Source organism: Mus caroli, chromosome 9 (assembly GCF_900094665.2).
Source record: "Mus caroli chromosome 9, CAROLI_EIJ_v1.1, whole genome shotgun sequence".
Lineage (NCBI taxonomy): Eukaryota > Metazoa > Chordata > Mammalia > Rodentia > Muridae > Mus > Mus caroli.
The window spans coordinates 45,959,315-45,976,424 of NC_034578.1; the positions used below are offsets into that span (position 1 = coordinate 45,959,315).

General features: G+C 45.6%; 1 protein-coding gene across 3 annotated transcripts in view; it reads left to right on the forward strand.

Annotated features, from left to right (window-relative positions):
* The window catches only part of Tmprss5 (transmembrane serine protease 5), a 36,997-nt gene that overhangs the window by 5,294 nt on the left and 14,593 nt on the right, over positions 1–17,110 (forward strand). The window contains exon 2 of one of the 3 annotated variants that reach the window (XM_021172636.1): positions 15,436–16,275. In XM_021172636.1, coding sequence (XP_021028295.1) covers positions 16,273–16,275 — 3 coding nt within the window. In that variant the 5' untranslated portion in view covers positions 15,436–16,272. Of the gene's footprint in view, positions 1–15,435; positions 16,276–17,110 lie in introns of those variants that run through there. The other 2 variants (XM_021172638.1, XM_021172637.1) reach the window with 2 other exon arrangements.

Here is a 17,110-nt window from a genome sequence, read left to right on the forward strand (position 1 = left end):
ACACACACACACACACACACACACACACACACACACACACACATCACCCCACTACCCTCACCCCTGATGCAGTAAGTCTCCAACCCCAATAAGCCTGTGTAAAAACCACAGAACCCAGTTATTATCTTTATAAGCTGTATGCCTAGGATTGGGTAGCTCTATCACTATACTAATCTATTCCCCAGCTGTGAGATCTCTTGCTACCTGCAGCTTCTCCAGGCCATGTGTTTCTGCTCCATCTTCCTTCCACCTCTTCCTCCATCTTCCCTTCCTCCACTCTCTAAGACCTCCAGCTTCCACTGCCCAGTCACAGGTGCTCGCCTTTATTTGACTAGTTACAATGCCCATAGTTCCCGAAGTTGCAAGTTCAAAGTTAAGATGTTCATAAGTTTGGCTCTTACCGAAGGCTCATCGATGGCCTTGTTCCTTTATCTTCTTCACATAGTCTTCTCTCTCACTGTGTAGACTTTGCTGGCCTGGAACTTGCACGAAGATGCCTGTCTCTGTCTTCCAAGTATTGGGTTAAAAACATGTGCCATAGCCAGGTGTGGTGGCACATGCCTTTAATCCCAGCATTCAGGAGGCAGAGGCAGGTGGATTTCTGAGTTCAAGGCCAGCCTGGTCTACAAAGTGAGTTCCAGGACAGCCAGGGCTATACAGAAAAACCCTGTCTCGAAAAACCAAAACCAAAACCAAAATCAACCCCTCCCACAAACAAACAAACAAACAAACAAACAAACAAACATGTGCCACAGTCACCCAAGCAGTCCAAATGTCCTATACTTAGAAAACTTTGATTACTTCTGCAAAGACCTCATCTCCAAATAAGGTCCCATTTTGAGGGAGTGAGGACTTCTGGTACGCCAGGACAAATGTAGGCAAGGGACTTGGTGAGTATGCCACAGTAAGTGGTGGGGGCACAATTCTGCTCACAATGCCTCACAGATCTGCAGTTCACACAGCTGTGCTTTGGACAGCACCGCTCACGTGCCTCACTTTTCCCACTGTCCCTTATTGTCTGTCCATTGTATTCAATCTGTTAGTGAGCAGCTGTGGCTACCATCACCTTCGAAAGCAGGCCTGCTCGCTGGAGTGAGCTCTGGGTCAATAGAGCATTCAGCGGATGCTAATTTAATTTGCTGAGTTGCTGGGACAGCTGCTCCGTAACTAACTCATGTAACTAACTCACGGACTGAGTGAGCCTGAAGGAGCGTTTGGGAGTCTCTGTCCTGAGCATTGTGTATTTTGAAAGTAAAGGGCCTAGATTACAAGGGAAGCTCTGCAGTTTCTGTCTCCTTTCCACATATCAGTTTAGCTCTCTTACATTGTAGAAGGTCTCTAAAACTCCCTCACTCCAAAGCCTCCATATTCTGTTGGTTGGGTTTTTCCTCTCAACTGGTTCAGGTGAGCATGACTGGTAAGCGGTCGGCCACTTGTCCTAGATCCAGCTTTTACTCACGGGAACATGGACTGTCTACATTTACATCTGCTGTGGATCTTTCTCCTGCTGCGGAAGTTAGCCCTGGAGAAGAGAGAGCTCTCTGGATTTGCACTCAGAACACCGGGCTTCACATTTACACGTGTCCTTGACTGCTCTGTGTGAACTTGGGCAAATCATTTAGTCTCTGTACTCTCAGTGTGCTCAGCAAACGGAGAAAGTCTGACTCTGCTTCCTTCTCAGGACGGCTTATTGGTTGTGTGTGTGTGTGTGTGTGTGTGTGGTGTGAATACTTGTATGTTAGCATGATTGTAGTTACTAGATGGCAACTCAGGTGGTGGTCCTCAGGTCTCCTTTTGAGACAGGGCCTCTCATTGTCCTGGGACTTGACAAGTAGGTTCGTCTGGCTGGCCAGGGATTCACTTGTCTGCATCTCTGGTTCTCGGGTGCCAAGCATTTCCCATCTCACCCAGCTTTTTGATATACTTTTATTTTTTAAAATGTGGATCCTAGGGATTGAACTCAGGTCAACAGATGGAGCTCTGTCTCCATCCTTTGGGATAGTTTGGAACACTGACAAAAGTTTAAGGGACAATAGCACAAGTTTAAGAGACAAGGGCTAATAGAACACAGAGGAGACTAGGATTTTACCTGTGTTGCATCACACACACACACACACACACACACACACACACACACACACACACCCTGTGTTATATTGGCGTGATTGATGGAAACCAGTCTTGGGGAGTAAAGCAAAGATGTGGGGTATCAGAGAAGGTGGCCTATGAGCAGTGACTGATTTTTTTTCTAAGTCACAGGAGCTTCACACTCATGTCAGTCCCTGAGCAGTCATGGAAAGTTTTAGACTGCATTTACTGACCCAGAGCAGATGTTACGGAAGTTGCTTTTAACTAACCACATGATTAATATTTTTTTGTTACCTCTTTGGGTCTTAATTAAAATAGATGGAAAATGTTCCATGTGTCTGATACTGGTGCCACCACCTCCCTCAGGAACTGCTCTCTCAGTCCATCTTCAGCTGAGTTTATTTTGCATGTCTTCACATGGAGACCTGAATGATTTTCAAAGCAAATGTATTTTCCCCCCTTTCCTATCCTATCCTTTTTTTTTTTTTTAACTTTTGAGATTTAAAATTTTGAATACAATTATAGCATTTCTTCCTTCCCTTTCCTCCTTCTACAAATGGCTTTTAAACAAACTGCTTTACAAAATGAGCAGGTATGAGGAAGACATTTTAATTTGTAGTATGCAAATTATAAACTTCATATTTTATCTCAGAGCTTGAGAAATAGTCCAGGGACAATGAGTAGATCTTTGTAGGCTTTGAAACTATTTCCTAGAATACAGCTTGGGTCTTTTTTTTTTTTTTTTTTTTTTTTTTTTTGTCTGGGTTTCAATAAGGACAGCCTTGTGCTCTGGCTGCTTCTGGTCCTGCGTAGGGAGAAGAGAGCTGTTCTTTTGACATTCCTTCTCTTGTTGTTGCTGTGGGGTGGCTGGCACAGGAGATTGGAAGGGGCCAATTTTCCCCTCAGTTGAAGATTATGATGTGTCATTACTGCCATGGATGAATATCTATATACAAACAGAAGCCACCCATTCTGGATTTGGGGTATTACAAGTGCAGTGTGAGATGTGTTGAGTGTTGAACCGCATCTTGAAGCACCAGTTTAAAACAAATGTGAGGCAAGGACTGTGCAGAGGGAGAGCACAGACTAAATGCAGGTCAGGCGTGGGGGTGCACCATCTACCTGACTATTCTGGGGTCTGGTGATTAGGATATAGGGTACGGGGAAGACAGAATATAGTGAGACACAAACCCAAAACGATTGGTCTGGGATTGGATCATGAAGTTCATTGGATGGTTAGCCTGAAGCATTTATAGTGCATGCTGCTAACAAAAGGAAGACAGAGAAAGTTCAGATGAGAAGCAGAGCAGTCAGGTCTGTCTGAACTTGGTGTAGGACGAAACACTGGTGGCTGCCTGGAGGATGGTGGTGTAGAAGAGAGAAGGGCGGCAGGGAGATGGTTTAGGAGGCCAAAGGTGATATGATGATTAATACTGATTTCCAACTTGACAGGACCACCTAGGAGATAAGCATGTTTGTAAGGGAGCTCCTAGATTGAGTTTTATTTTTAATCTTTAAAATTTTATTTATTTTTATTTTATGTGCAGCAGTGTTTTGCCTGCACTTGTGTCTATGTGAGGGTGTCAGGCTTTTGGAACAGGAGTTACAGGCAAGTTTGAGCTGCCATGAGAGTCCTGGGAATTGAATCTAGGTCCTCTGGAAGAGCAACCGCTTAACCATTAAGCCATCTCCCCAGCCTCTAGATTGAGTTTATTCAAGTGGGAAGGAACATAACATTATCTTGACTGTGTATGCTGATTGATTGACATGACATACCTTCACTGCGTACTTGGCTAAGATTATGTGTTGAGGTTACCATGATGGAACGAATAGGCTCTTGAAAATTCTCCTGTTGGCTCAGAACCAGATACACATTAATTTCCCCGAGTACCGAGGTGGCATGTGCTTCACCAGTGTACCACAGTCCTGAGACATTGAGAAACATTTAATTTGGTCTTAAGGGATGGAGGCAGGCTCATCACGTAGCTTATTAGAAATGCTTGCCCTTGCTCAGTGTATTAGTTAGGGTTTTACTGCTGTGAACAGACACTATGACCAAGGCAAGTCTTATAAAAAAACACAACATTTAATTGGGGCTGGCTTACAGGTTCAGAGGTTCAGTCCATTATCATCAAGGTGGGAGCATGGCAGTATCCAGGCAGGCATGGCGCTGGAGGAGCTGAGAGTTCTATGTCTTCATCCAAAGGCTGCTAGTGGAAGACTGACTTCCAGGCAACTAGGGTGAGGATCTTATACCCACACCCATAGTGACACACCCATTCCAATCAGGTCACACCTATTCCAACAAGGCCACACCTTCAAATGGTGCCATTCCCTGGTCCAAGGATATACAAACCATCACACTCAGGAAACCAAGACAGATGTTTGGTATGGCTCTGTAGCTTTGCTTGGTCCATCCTATGTGCTCCTCCAGCCTCTGTGTGTACCATCTCCTCTCTCTCTAACCCTATCTTCTTTCGGTTCTTCGAAGGTTCCACTCTCTCTAGCCACAAGAATTTGACTGTGGCCTTTGCCTGGAGCATTCTCTACCATCCCAGACCCTCTCTTCTTGGCTTCCTTGAGGAAGTCTTCCCTGTATCCTCAGACTTGGTCATGTCAGTGGCCCAGGCTTTCGTTAGCATCTTGCATCTCTCTTTTTAGCACTCTTTCAGTTAGGACTTTCACATTGTGGGTACAGCTTTTACTGCGGGAGATTTTGTGTCTGGTTTTTGTTCACCACTGTATATTCAGTATTTACACTTATGCCTAGTGTGCACATTGTGTTTTATCAATAAATATGATAGATTCAAATAGTCAAAGGGAGGAAGGCATCCGGGAATAGGAAACAGTAGGAACAAGAGCCTGTGGTTTATTCTGGAGATGTTCAAGGACAAATGAATGGCTGGTTTATGGGACAAGGTTAAAAGGAGCAAAGGATGAACCTTTGTGGCAGGCAAGGGCACCTTCGCTTTGAACACTGGAGAATGTATGTGAATGGCCAGTTACCCAAGCTAGATAATGAGTCTTCTAGGGCAGACTTTGCCTTGACTGTTCATATAATATGTCTGGAACAGTGCTTGGTGAAACACCAAAAAACACCTGCTTAGTGAATGAAGAGTAGGTGAGCATACACCAGGCTATGGCAGCCGTGAGGCTCCATGGAAGGTTAACACATTTAAGCTTGCTCTTGGCAATGCTGCTTTGGCAGCAAGGTGTGAAAGAAGAATCCATCTTCACTTATTTATTATTTCACATTGGTAGATTTGCTTTTTAATTTTTAAATGACATTATTTTGTGCACAGGTCTGTGTACGTGCACGTGTGTGCATATGTGTGTTTTGTATGTGTGTGTGGTGTGCATGTGTGCATTTTTATGGGCCAGAATTGACTCATGCTAGAGTCTGACCTCTTCCACCACATACGTCCTTTGTAGGAGATTGAACTCAGGTCATCAGGTTTGGTGGCAGGCGTCTTTACCCACTGAGCCATCTCTTTGGCCTGACAGATTTTCTTTACAGGAAAGATGGTCCAGGCTGATGATGAAAACTAGAAGCAGAAGATAGTAGGTGGTTGTTATGGTAATGCTGATGGGTGACTAGGATAGCTGTGGGGCTGGGCAAGGGGGCAGACTTGAAATACTGCCTAACTGAGGTGGCCCAAAGTTTGTTCCCCCCACCCAAAGGGACTTTTGGAAGGAGAGGAAGCCCTTGAGGAAGAACAGGCTGAGTGGGAGTCACACCCAAGCCTCTCAGAGCCTTTCTGAGGAGACTACTTGCCCTCCCAACTCAATTGAGCACTTCTTTCTTGTAGGATAAACAAAGCAGAATACAATGTTCAGAATGCAGCACGCTGACAAAAGAGCAGCTGATTACCGCATGGAACCACCTGGGTTTTCTTCCTAAGTACATTTTTTATCCATTTCTTTCTAGTCTAAGCAGGGAAGGTGGCAGCAGTCACTCAGGGGGTCTCCACCACCTGTTCGCACATAACAATGATGTGGAATAAATTAACTAGCATTTCCCCAGTTTTTACTAATTAAAGCTTTTCTTTTATGAGACCCGGGAATCATTCCTTTCTTTGTCGAGAAAACTTCTCTCCAAGACATCTGGATGGAAAGAGATGTGTGTTTGGGCTGCATCAGGTTGTGTGGTGGTGGGAGAGGGTCTGGTGGGTTGTATGAACCACAGTGGGATTCCCATACTGAGCTTAGAAGGGGTGGGGTGATTGTATGAGGAGACTGGAGGACACTATGGATGCAGTGGTCCCGGTGGCAGCCAAGGCTGGATAAGAATGAGGGATGTGTTACTTACAGAGATTAACCCATCTCAAGCTTCATCATGAAGAAAGAAAAAGCACATCTTCAAGCCCGCATCCCTCAGGGCCACGCTGTCTCACCAACATCACCTGGAAAACCAACCTTCCTCTCTCTGTCAGAGAGAACGAGCATAGTGAGGTGGAGACATATTGATTCCATGAGGAGCTGATATGATTGAGGGAGCTGTCTAAATATGTCTGAAATCCACAGAGCAGTCAGGAACACAAGGTGACAGCCAGCCTTGAATCCTCAGTCACGGAAGGGGAGGTGGTGAACACTGTGAGAGTCCCTGGGTGTTGACCAGTGTTTACAGGTGGCGTTTCTTCCTTCTGAGCCTGTTGTGGGTGAATATATGACTCATGCAGTATGTGCATGGGTTGGCACGGGGAACAATTCTGGACAGGAGGCCTGGGCTTGTATGCTATTTATCCCTCTGAAAGGAGAAAGCTTGGACTTAGCATTTTTTATTCTTTTTTTTACTAAGATGTTTTCTTTATTTACATTTCAAATGTTATCCCCTTTCCTCATTTCCCCTCTAAAACCCCCCTATCCTCCTCCCCCTCCCCCTGCTCACCAACCGCCTACTCCTGCTTCCTGGCCCTGGCATTCCCCTATACTGGGGCATTGAGCCTTCACAGGACCAAGGGCCTCTCCTCCCATTGATGACCGACTAGGCCATCCTCTGCTACATATGCAGCTGGAGCCATGAGTCCCACCATGTGTACTCTTTGGTTGGTGGTTTAGTCCCTGGGAGCTCTGCGGTACTGGTTGGTCCATATTGTTGTTCCTCCTAAGGGGCTACAAACCTCTTCAGCTCCTTGGGTCTTTTCTCTAGCTCCTTCATTGGGAACCCTGTGCTCAGTCCAATGGTAGGCTGTGAGCATCCACCTCTGCATTTGTCAGGCACTGGTGGAGCTTCCCAGGAGACAGCTATAACAGGCTTCTGTCAGCAAGCACTTGTTGGCATCCATAAAAGTGTCTCGGTTTGGTGATTGTATATGGGATGGATCCCCAGGTGGGGCAGTCTCTGGATGGCCATTCTAGCATTTTCATTCTTTATAAGCCCAAGAATTCTATATGAATTAGAATTTGGTATTTCTATTTGGGTGGAAGGGAAGGACTTCATGCTATCTTTCCGATACCAGATACCATCTGGAGGAGTTGAGAAGGGCCCTTGATGCTTTTGACAGTAGTGACCGAAGGAGGAAAAGGAACACTCATTGTAAGAGCCATGAGTGGAGGTTCATGTGTTGAAGTAGGCCTGGAGGACTGGTTAGTCATCAGTGGGAGCAGGGCTAGGACTTGGTTGAGGCCATGTCAGCATCACCAGTGTGGAAACATAGGCTTCTGATCTTTCATTCAGAGGGTTGTGTGTTTGGTGGTTTCAGGTAGAGCACATCATTTAAGGCACTGTCATCCTTCAGGGATTCAAATGCTCGTACACTGGGTAGTGTCACCTTCACTTTTATACTCTAGGCTTGTTATTGCTTCAACCTAGAGTTAAGCATTCTCCCAGTGTAGGAAATAGCCAGGGTAAACCAGACTGGCTCTGAATGCTAGGCAGAGAAGGGTGATGAGGGAGACAAGGTCCATTTGATGTGGAATCTACTCTGTAAGAGATCAGAGATGGTCTCAGTAGGCCTGATGTCCTGTCATTGCCCCAATGCACAGCCATACCACTGACTCCAATGGGAACATAACGCCAGGAAACTCAAGCCACTAGGCTGCCTCCCTCCAGACCCAGAGCTCTTGGAGAGGGACAAGAGCCAGTGAGAATCCCTAACTGATGTGCCAACTGGGTGACAGAGAAGTCAGTCTTTGCTCTTGTTTTTATTTACTATGTTCTCATCCCAGGGGGAAGAAATTGTCATTGGAGTATAAATGTGAACTTAATGACTCTCTCTTGCAAGGGACTTTCTACCACTCTGTATTTTAAATAAACATTTATTGAATATTTACCATGGTAGTTACTAATGCTTCTTAGTAGACTGCAGTATTACATTTTTATGGTTTCCTCATGGGTGGGGGAGCCATGTAATTCTGGAGCAATGAACAGTGGGTGGTCCAAGTAAGTACTAACAACCCAAGCTCCTCTAGAACTTACTCTCTCATCATTGTGACTAGTGACCTTCCAGATGGAGACTACTCTTTTGGCTTTTGTGTGTGTGTGTGTGTGTGTGTGCGCGCGTGCGCGTGCGCCCATGCACGAGTTTGTGCATTGTGCACATATGCATGCTGCTATACGCATGTGCACATGTGGAGACTGGGGGTTGACATCAGATGTTTTCTGCTATCACTCTTCACTTTATTTTTTGAGACAAGGTTTCTCGTTGAGACTGAAATTCCCTGCTTCACTAGGCTGACTGACCAGCAGGCCCCAGGGATCCAAACTCAGGTTTGGATGGTGTACAGCAAGCACTTTACTTACCAAGCCAGCTCCCTCGCCCAGCTTGAAGTCTCAATTGAGGATATGTGGAAAGAATGCGCTAGTTTGACCCCCTGTGGAATTGAAACATTAATAAGAAACAAAGCTGTATTGTATACGCCAAGAAGGAGGGTTAGTTGTTTCCTACTGCAGCCCAGCCTGCCTTAAAGCATAAGCCTCTGTAGGATGCTGCAGACACCATGGCTTACTCCAGTCTCCTCCGAGGTACCATTGGGTCATGCAACAGCTGATGAAGACATATACCTGTCTGGTTTATTTATTTGATTCTTCTGGGGCTGGGGACCAAATCCAAGGTCTAATGCATCCTAGGTAAGCACCCAACCACTAAGCTGTAGTCCTCTTTTTCACTTTTTATTTTGGGATAGGGTCTCTCTATGTTGCTTAGGCTGGCACTGAACTCACTCGGTAGCCCAGGCTGGCCTTGAAGTTGTGATCCTCCTGTCTCAGCCTCCCTAATGTCTGAGAGCCACCTCTGAGCCATCAGACCTGTTGATAAGGTGGCTCACTGGGTAAAGGCCCTTGCCAAGCAAGCTTTGCGACCTGGATTTGATACCTTTAAACCATGTAAGACAGTGGAAGGAGAGAACTACCTCGTGTGTGTGTGTGTGTTTGTGTATATATGTATATGGAGAGATATATATAGAGAGACAGAGACTGACAGACAGAGACACAGAGACAGATACAGAGTCAGAGAGAGACAGATTTCTCATGTCTTGAACTACAGATGGACATTTACAGGATTTGATAATAGCTTGTTAATAACACAACTTTTTCTTCCTCCATTCCTGCTGCTGCTTCATGGGGCTAAAATGACTAAGAAGTTAATTGAGATAACACATGCCCAGAATCATCAGGCTAAAAACACAGACAGGGCCTCTGTCCAGGTCTGCTTCAAAGGCTTTAGATGGATATTAGAGACAGTGTTTTAACAACAGTCTCCTCAGTTGATTCCAGCTCTCACCCTTAGAGGAAGGCACCCTGTGCTGATCATAACTGCGAGAAAAGACCAAACCAGATAGCCTTATTTTTTCTTGGTGACCGGGGGTGGGGTGGAGGAGGAGCCAAGGCTAGATTAATGACAGGGTTCAGCAGATATAGTTTGCTCTGGAAAGTTTAGAAGTAGACCTGCTTTATTCTACTTTTCTGTGTGCACCCATTGTCCTGTTGGTAGCCCAGATGTCCCTTATAACACAATGGATGTAGCATTCCAAACATACTAACTTTCCCAGAGCCTATCCTGTCAGAGCCTGGCTTCTGAGCTGTTCCTTCAGGACCTGGTTAGTGATGCCGCCCTTTAGAGTCAATTACAGGAACCTTTACTCAGGGTCAGGGTAGTCAATGTAGTCACCTCACACCATGTCTCAGCATGGCATTGCTGGACTCAGGGCTGCTGCCCCCAACCCCATCTTTCCTATGCCATGTCTCAAGTTGTTCCTGTGTGTGTGTGTGTGTACTGTCTCCACAGCTGGGTTGAAATATATGTATTCCTGCCATGCTCTAACCTATCTTTGGATGGATTAAGAGATTCTTTAAATTTATGTGAATATTTTGCCTGCATGTATGTGTGTGTTTACCACATGAGTACAGTGCCCATAAAGGCTAGAAGAGGGCATCAAATCCCCTGGAGCAGTTGTGAGATGCCATGTGGGTGCTGAGAACCAAACCCAGGTCCTCTGGAAGAACATTCAGGACTCTTAACCATTGAACCATCTCTCCAGCTCTGTACTTTGTTTTAAACATGATTTTTAGAGTCTTCAATGATTTCTTACTGAGGTTACTAATTAAACTATGTATAGCAATTGCTTTGAAATATCATTATTAAAATCCAAGGTTTTTTTTTTTTTTTCAACTGATTTTGAACATTTATTCAAACACACCAGAAGAGGGCATCGGATCCCATTACAGATGGTTGTGAGCCACCATGTGGCTGCTGGGAATTGAACTCAGGCTCTCTGGAAGAGCAGTCAGTGCTCTTAACCACTGAGCCATCTTTCCATCCCGAATCCAAGGTTTTCTAGACATAATAGTACATCCTAACACTTAGGCGGCAGATGCAGGAAGATCACAAGTTTGAGGCCAGACCTGGCTAGAACTGATGCCCAGTTTCAGCATTCCCATTTTCTCTCAATACACAAATCCAAGGTGTTTATTAATATCAAGAACGATATTACAGAGTGCCTGATGGCAATAGGCATGAACAGAACTTGAACCTGGCTTGAGGAGGATGCTGGCTATTATAGGGATATGTAAAAATGACATGAGTTCTTCCTTCTAAGCACACAAGCCATCTATCCACAACCTTCTGGAAGATGAAGCCATACAGAGGCAGAAGAAGAAGAAGGCAGAACAGGATGAGAACTAAGTTACCAGGTTCAAAAAGGAGAAGACAGGAACCTGAACTAACTCACTAAGACAGATAATGGTGAGGTAAGGATGGTTGGATGTCATGGTCACTTGCAGTCAGAGTGAGCTAGGCCACAGTTTGATTAAACAAACTTTTGTTTTTTTGTCTATGAAGGCTTGGTTGTCCTAGGAGCTCACTGTGTAGATCAGGCTGACCTTGAATTTGCAAAGATCTACCTGTCTCTGCCTACTGAGTGCTGGGATTAAAGGCATACACCACCACATCCAGCCACTCCTTTGTTTAATTGAGAATTTCATGTATTGTACCTAATGTGTTTTAATTGAATGCATCCCACATTTCCTCTCATCCAATTCACCTACCCTCCTATTTTATCCTCTCAACTTCATCTTTCTAAAACCTCCTGGGCCTATTTTATAAGTGCTGCTTTTATTTCCTTACATGAAGTGAAGAGATGAGAGCCTTACCCAAGCTATATAAACACACAAATTGGGCTGAGCCTGGTGTATTTTCTCCTTCCTTCTAACTATCCCTCCGCCTAGGCCTGAAAACTTCTAGTCTCCACACATCTAATCTTCCAAGCTGACTGATTCAATCCAGCTTCTCCCAGATTCTGATTGAGTTGCTCTGCCTGGTCTCATGCTACCTTTGGCAATCTGTTCTAATCTTCTGGCTCCTTCTCATTCTCTGGTTTGCTCTGTCTTCACCTCGGTTTAGCTTGTTCTCTCTGTAGAACTTCCCTGGTAAAACGGCCATGACATATACAACATACACCATACACCGACTCCACTCCCACTTCTTTTTATCTCTCCATATTCTTATTTATTTATTTATCTATTATATATAAGTACACTATAGCTGTCTTCAGATGCACCAGAAGAGGACATTGGATCCCATTACAGATGGTTGTGAGCCACCATGTGGTTGCTGGAATTTGAACTCAGGACCACTGGAAGAGCAGTCAGTACTCAACTGTTTCGCCATCTCTGCAGTAGTCTTAGAGTTTTATTGCTGTGAAGAGACACCATGACCATGCAAGTCTTATAAAGAAAAAACATTGAATTGGGGCTGGCTTATAAGTTCAGAGGTTTAATCCATTATCATCACTGAGAGAAGCATGGCGGTTCACAGACAGACCTGTGCTGAAGAAGCAGTGGTGAGCTCTGTATCTGAATTGGCAGGCCACAGGAAGAGAGAGTGACACTGAGCTTGGCTTGGGCTTTTGAAACCTTGGAGCCCACTGCCAATGACACACTTCCTCCAACAAGGCCACACCTACTCCAACAAGGCCACATGTCTTAGTTCTTTCAGATAGTGCCATTCCCTATGAGCATAGGGGGGCCATTTTCATTCACACTGCCATACCAGCCTCAAAAACTGGATTTTACCTGATACAGTGCAGGAACTTGGAAGTCTTCCCGGTCTTTAGAGAACGTTCTTGCTGTTGCTTGTTTGGCAAGTGACTTTTCAGATCCAGCTTTATAAGGCTGCATTCTTTTTTTTTTTTTTTTTTTTGGTTTTTCGAGACAGGGTTTCTCTGTGTAGTCATGGCTGTCCTGGAACTCACTCTGTAGCCCAGGCTGGCCTCGAACTCAGAAATCCGCCTGCCTCTGCCTCCCAAGTGCTGGGATTAAAGGCATGCGCCACCACGCCCGGCCCATAAGGCTGCATTCTTATCCAGAGAGGCCTGGAAGAGTCGCAGGAAGGTACAGCTCTACTTAGCCATCCCTGCTTGTGCAGAGCCTAGAGAGTCACCAGAGTGAGAGCTCAGAAGCTCCCTTGTGCCATCCTTCTCTGGACGCATGCGCAGGACTCAGTATGTTATGTGGCTTTCTGGAGTCCCAGAATACATTAGAGCTCTTCAATCTCCTATAAGCATCTCATACCCAGATTCTTCTTAGAGGGTTTTAATATAGTTTATTTTGTGATCAACTGTTGTCCACTACCTCAGACATCCATAAGCTCTAACAACTGCCCCTCCCCCATGACTTTAAGTTAAAAAAAAAGAAAAGATTGAAACAGGTCAAGCTCCAAGTTAGATCAGATGAAGACAGTGTGGAAAATGCTCTCTGCCAGGGACCCACTAGGCAGGTCAAAAAAGTGATAGCTCTCTGAGAAAGTTGTTCAGGGCTACAGGTCTGTGTTCTCCCTTCTTGTGGCTGTACATTACACCTGTGGGATATTGGTCTTCATCCTGCAGAGCTGGGGCGAGGGGGATGGGATTTCAGGATTCCAGCCAGTTAAAATGCCTAACACTCACTGAGCATTGCATCTTTCGAATAATACCTTCCTGATTGCTACAAGTCTCGGGGTGATCTCCAGGACTTTGAAAACTTGATTCTATTTTTCCTTCTGGTTGTCTCATTGCATTTTCGAAGAAGAGAATTTTCTCTTTCAGTTTCACAGACATCACCTGGGACTATTTGAAATACCCTTTTCTGTAGTTGCCACATCTTTTTTCCTCCCTCTCTCAAATGTCTCATCCTCTCTGGGCTTTCTGGGCAGACGAGTCCACCTTTCCCTCACTCTCCTATGCTTCTATGTCATTGTAATTTCACTTTTCACAAATAAGTTATTTTTATCGGTTCCTAGCCAAGCCTATGGGTCGGATAAGTAAGCTTGTAACTTAACCGCCATACCCAGGCTCATTCAGGACACACAGTAGGTGTGACTTCATAGGCTAAAGAGTGCTGCTCTAGGAGTCCTCAGTGCCTAGCTAGGGAGTCTCATCTCTGGCCACCAGTTCTCTCCTCTGTGTCTCTAAGTCAGTCATGTAGGATCTGTGTGTCTTCATCATTGCTTATGGGTTCAGTAAGTAGATGAGGAAAAGAAGTGAGAGATAAGATTATGGTTGGTGTGGGTGAAGCTCGACAATAATAATGGTGGGGTAGGCAAGAGGTTAGGGAGATGAGAGAGGAGGCGGAGTCTTAAACAAGCAACTCAGAATTTTCAGTGACAATATTTTAGGAGATGATGCTCAAATTGCTTGTCTCTACTCAGCTAAAAATGAGCCAAGTCAGATGTGGTGATGCACACCTTTGATCCCAACCCTGAGAAGGCGAAGGCAGAGGCAGAGGCAGAGGCAGAGGCAGAGGCAGAGGCAGAGGCAGAGGCAGAGGCAGAGGCAGAGGCAGAGGCAGAGGCAGAGGCAGAGGCAGANGGCAGAGGCAGAGGCAGAGGCAGAGGCAGAGGCAGAGGCAGAGGAGGCAGAGGCAGAGGCAGAGGCAGAGGCAGAGGCAGGAGGCAGAAGTGGAGTGCTATGTGCTCAGGACTGGCCTGGTTTTATGTAAATAGCGACAAGTCATTTAAAACTACATTTCTCAAAAAAAAAAAAAAAAGCCAGAAAAAAAGAGAACCAGAAGAGCAGCTGGGACCATAGGCAGCTAGAGGAGAAGCTGATGATAGTCAATACGATTAGTGGCGCCTTTATGTGCCCACATTAGCAAAGCCTAAGAAGAAACCACAGGCAAGAATACAGGTAGGGCTGGCAGTTCAGAGTGCTTCCTTATGCTTGCAGAGGCCCTCAGCTCAGTTCCCAGCACCCACACTGTGGGGCTCACAACCACCTGTAACTCCAGCTCCAAAGGATCGGACACCCTCTTCTGGCCTGTGTAGCACCTGCATACATATAGCATTTACTTATACAGACACGTATGTGGGCATAAACCTTAAAAAAATAGAGTTAACTAGCTTCTTTCTCGAATATTCATTCTAAGTTTTGAGCCACTCAAAATAGCCTTTAGCTTGCTGTAAAGTTAAAAGCAAGAGTAATAAATACAGCTAGGTTCTCCTGCCTTGGCTGGCTCAAGGAAATGGAACACAGGCTCAGGTCACCCTGGGGAGAATGTTGTCTTCATGATTGCGTCGATCAATGCATTGGCAAATGCTCAGGAACATCAGTGATTTCTTCTTTTCCCAGTCTGCCAACCAGCTTCAGCAGTTCTTGTAAGGTGTCCTATGCTATCTTTTCTCTGAACTCCAGCTTCATTTGTTCCCTGAGCGTTCCTTTTTGGCCTTCTTTTAGTTGACTGGGGAAGGTGCTCTAGGGTTAGATGTCCCTAACCTTGGGTCATCTACCATAAGAACCATCTCTTCCCGTCAGTTCTCTGGCCACCATAATATCAGTAATCTAAGCGAGTGATACTAGAGAAAGTTCTATATTCAGCATCTCATTTGGTTTGAACCTCAACACTGTGAGGTGAGTATTACGACTCTCCTTTCACAGGGAGGCTGAGTGGGAGAACTGTATTCTGGAGAGATTTGACTCTAAAGCCTGTGCTATCGAATTGATGCATCAGAGGGACCCATGAATGGCAGACTGGAGGAGAGCACCCCACTCTAGTGCCTGCTTCCCTGGTGCCCCTTGGCTTCTCCTTTAAAGAGACATGGCTCCAGGTGTGTCCAGATCCAGCCCGGGATCGGCTGCATTATCTTGAACAATGAAACAAGATCGAACCAACGGCTACTGGATCCCAGAGGTGAACTGGGTGAGGAGGCCTCACTTCCTAGCAATCAGGAGAAAGGTGCACCATGGATACCTCATGGTCATTGTCAGCTCTAACATGGTGACAGCCTGAGACTGCTGGGAAGGCCAGTTTCCATAGAACTCAGAGACATTTCCACACATGCTAATATCTATCACTCTTTAGTGCAGCCCTGTCAGCAAGAAGGGGGAACTGTGCTAGTATATACAGGAGACACATGTTTTGGCACAAGAGACCTGGTTGCTTAGCAACAGTAGCCTGCCCCACCTCCCTATTTTCTGTTTCCAAGCTTCCAGTTAGCAGATAGCAGGGGCTGGGGCTGCCAGGCCCAGCCCAGCCCTTGCACTGATTCTCTACAACAAGGGGTCTATTCATGGGCCCTGAGCATAGTTCATTGTCTCTCTGGTGCATGTCTATGTGTGTAGGGGTGGGAGACAAGGGGAGGGGCTATGTGTGAACCAGGAAGACTTCATCCTCCAACCACGCTGGCTGGGCTGTTGAATCAATCCTGACATGAGGACAGGAGCCTCACCCTGCCCAGCAGAACTTACTGCCTTATATCAGTGCAGCTGACTCATATGGTAAGGTGACGCCCCTGCCATCCCTCCATCCCTGCTCACCCTCTACCCCGTGGGATGCAAGGTTGTTAGAAGAGCCTCTTCTGGCAGCTCTGGGACAGGAATTGCATCCTAGCATGAACTATGAAACTGTGAAGTTTTCTCCAGAGGATGCCTTTCTCTTGCCATTGGTACTCTGGGCTGATAAAGCAGTTTACACATGGCTGTACTGAGCAAAGCATTAAAACGGATTCCTACTTAGTACAGCAAAGAGACGTCTTTCCATCGGAGGCCTGAGTTTTCAGGCTATAGCATGAGTTTGGGCAGGTTGTATTTTGAGGCAGGGCAGTGCCTGAGACGAGGTGATTAGTTGAGAGGCTGGGCTTGAAGTCTAGAGTCTTGGATATTAAGACAAGAGGGAAGCCTGTGTGTGTAGAAAGTGCTACCTATCTTGATTCTTCTCCTCCCTTCCTTCCTTCCTTCCTTCCTTCCTTCCTTCCTTCCTTCCTTCCTTCCTTCCTTCTCCTCTTTCTTTCTTTCTTTCTTTCTTTCTTTCTTTCTTTCTTTCTTTCTTTCTTTCTTTCTTTCTTTCTTTCTCTTTTTCTGGAGACAGCATCTCTTATTGGTTTCTTATTGGTTTGGCTAGGCTAGCTGGCCATCAAGCCCCAGAGATCTAGAATTAATATCAAGTGCTACCAGGCCCTGGGTTTACATAGGTTCTACGGATAGAATTTAAACTCTCATGATTTCATGGAAGCCCTTTACAGAACTATCTTTTTATGGACCTGTCTTCTGGACCTTTCCCTTCCCTTCTTCCCTTCCCTTCCCTTCCCTTCCCTTCCCTTCCCTTCCCTTCCCT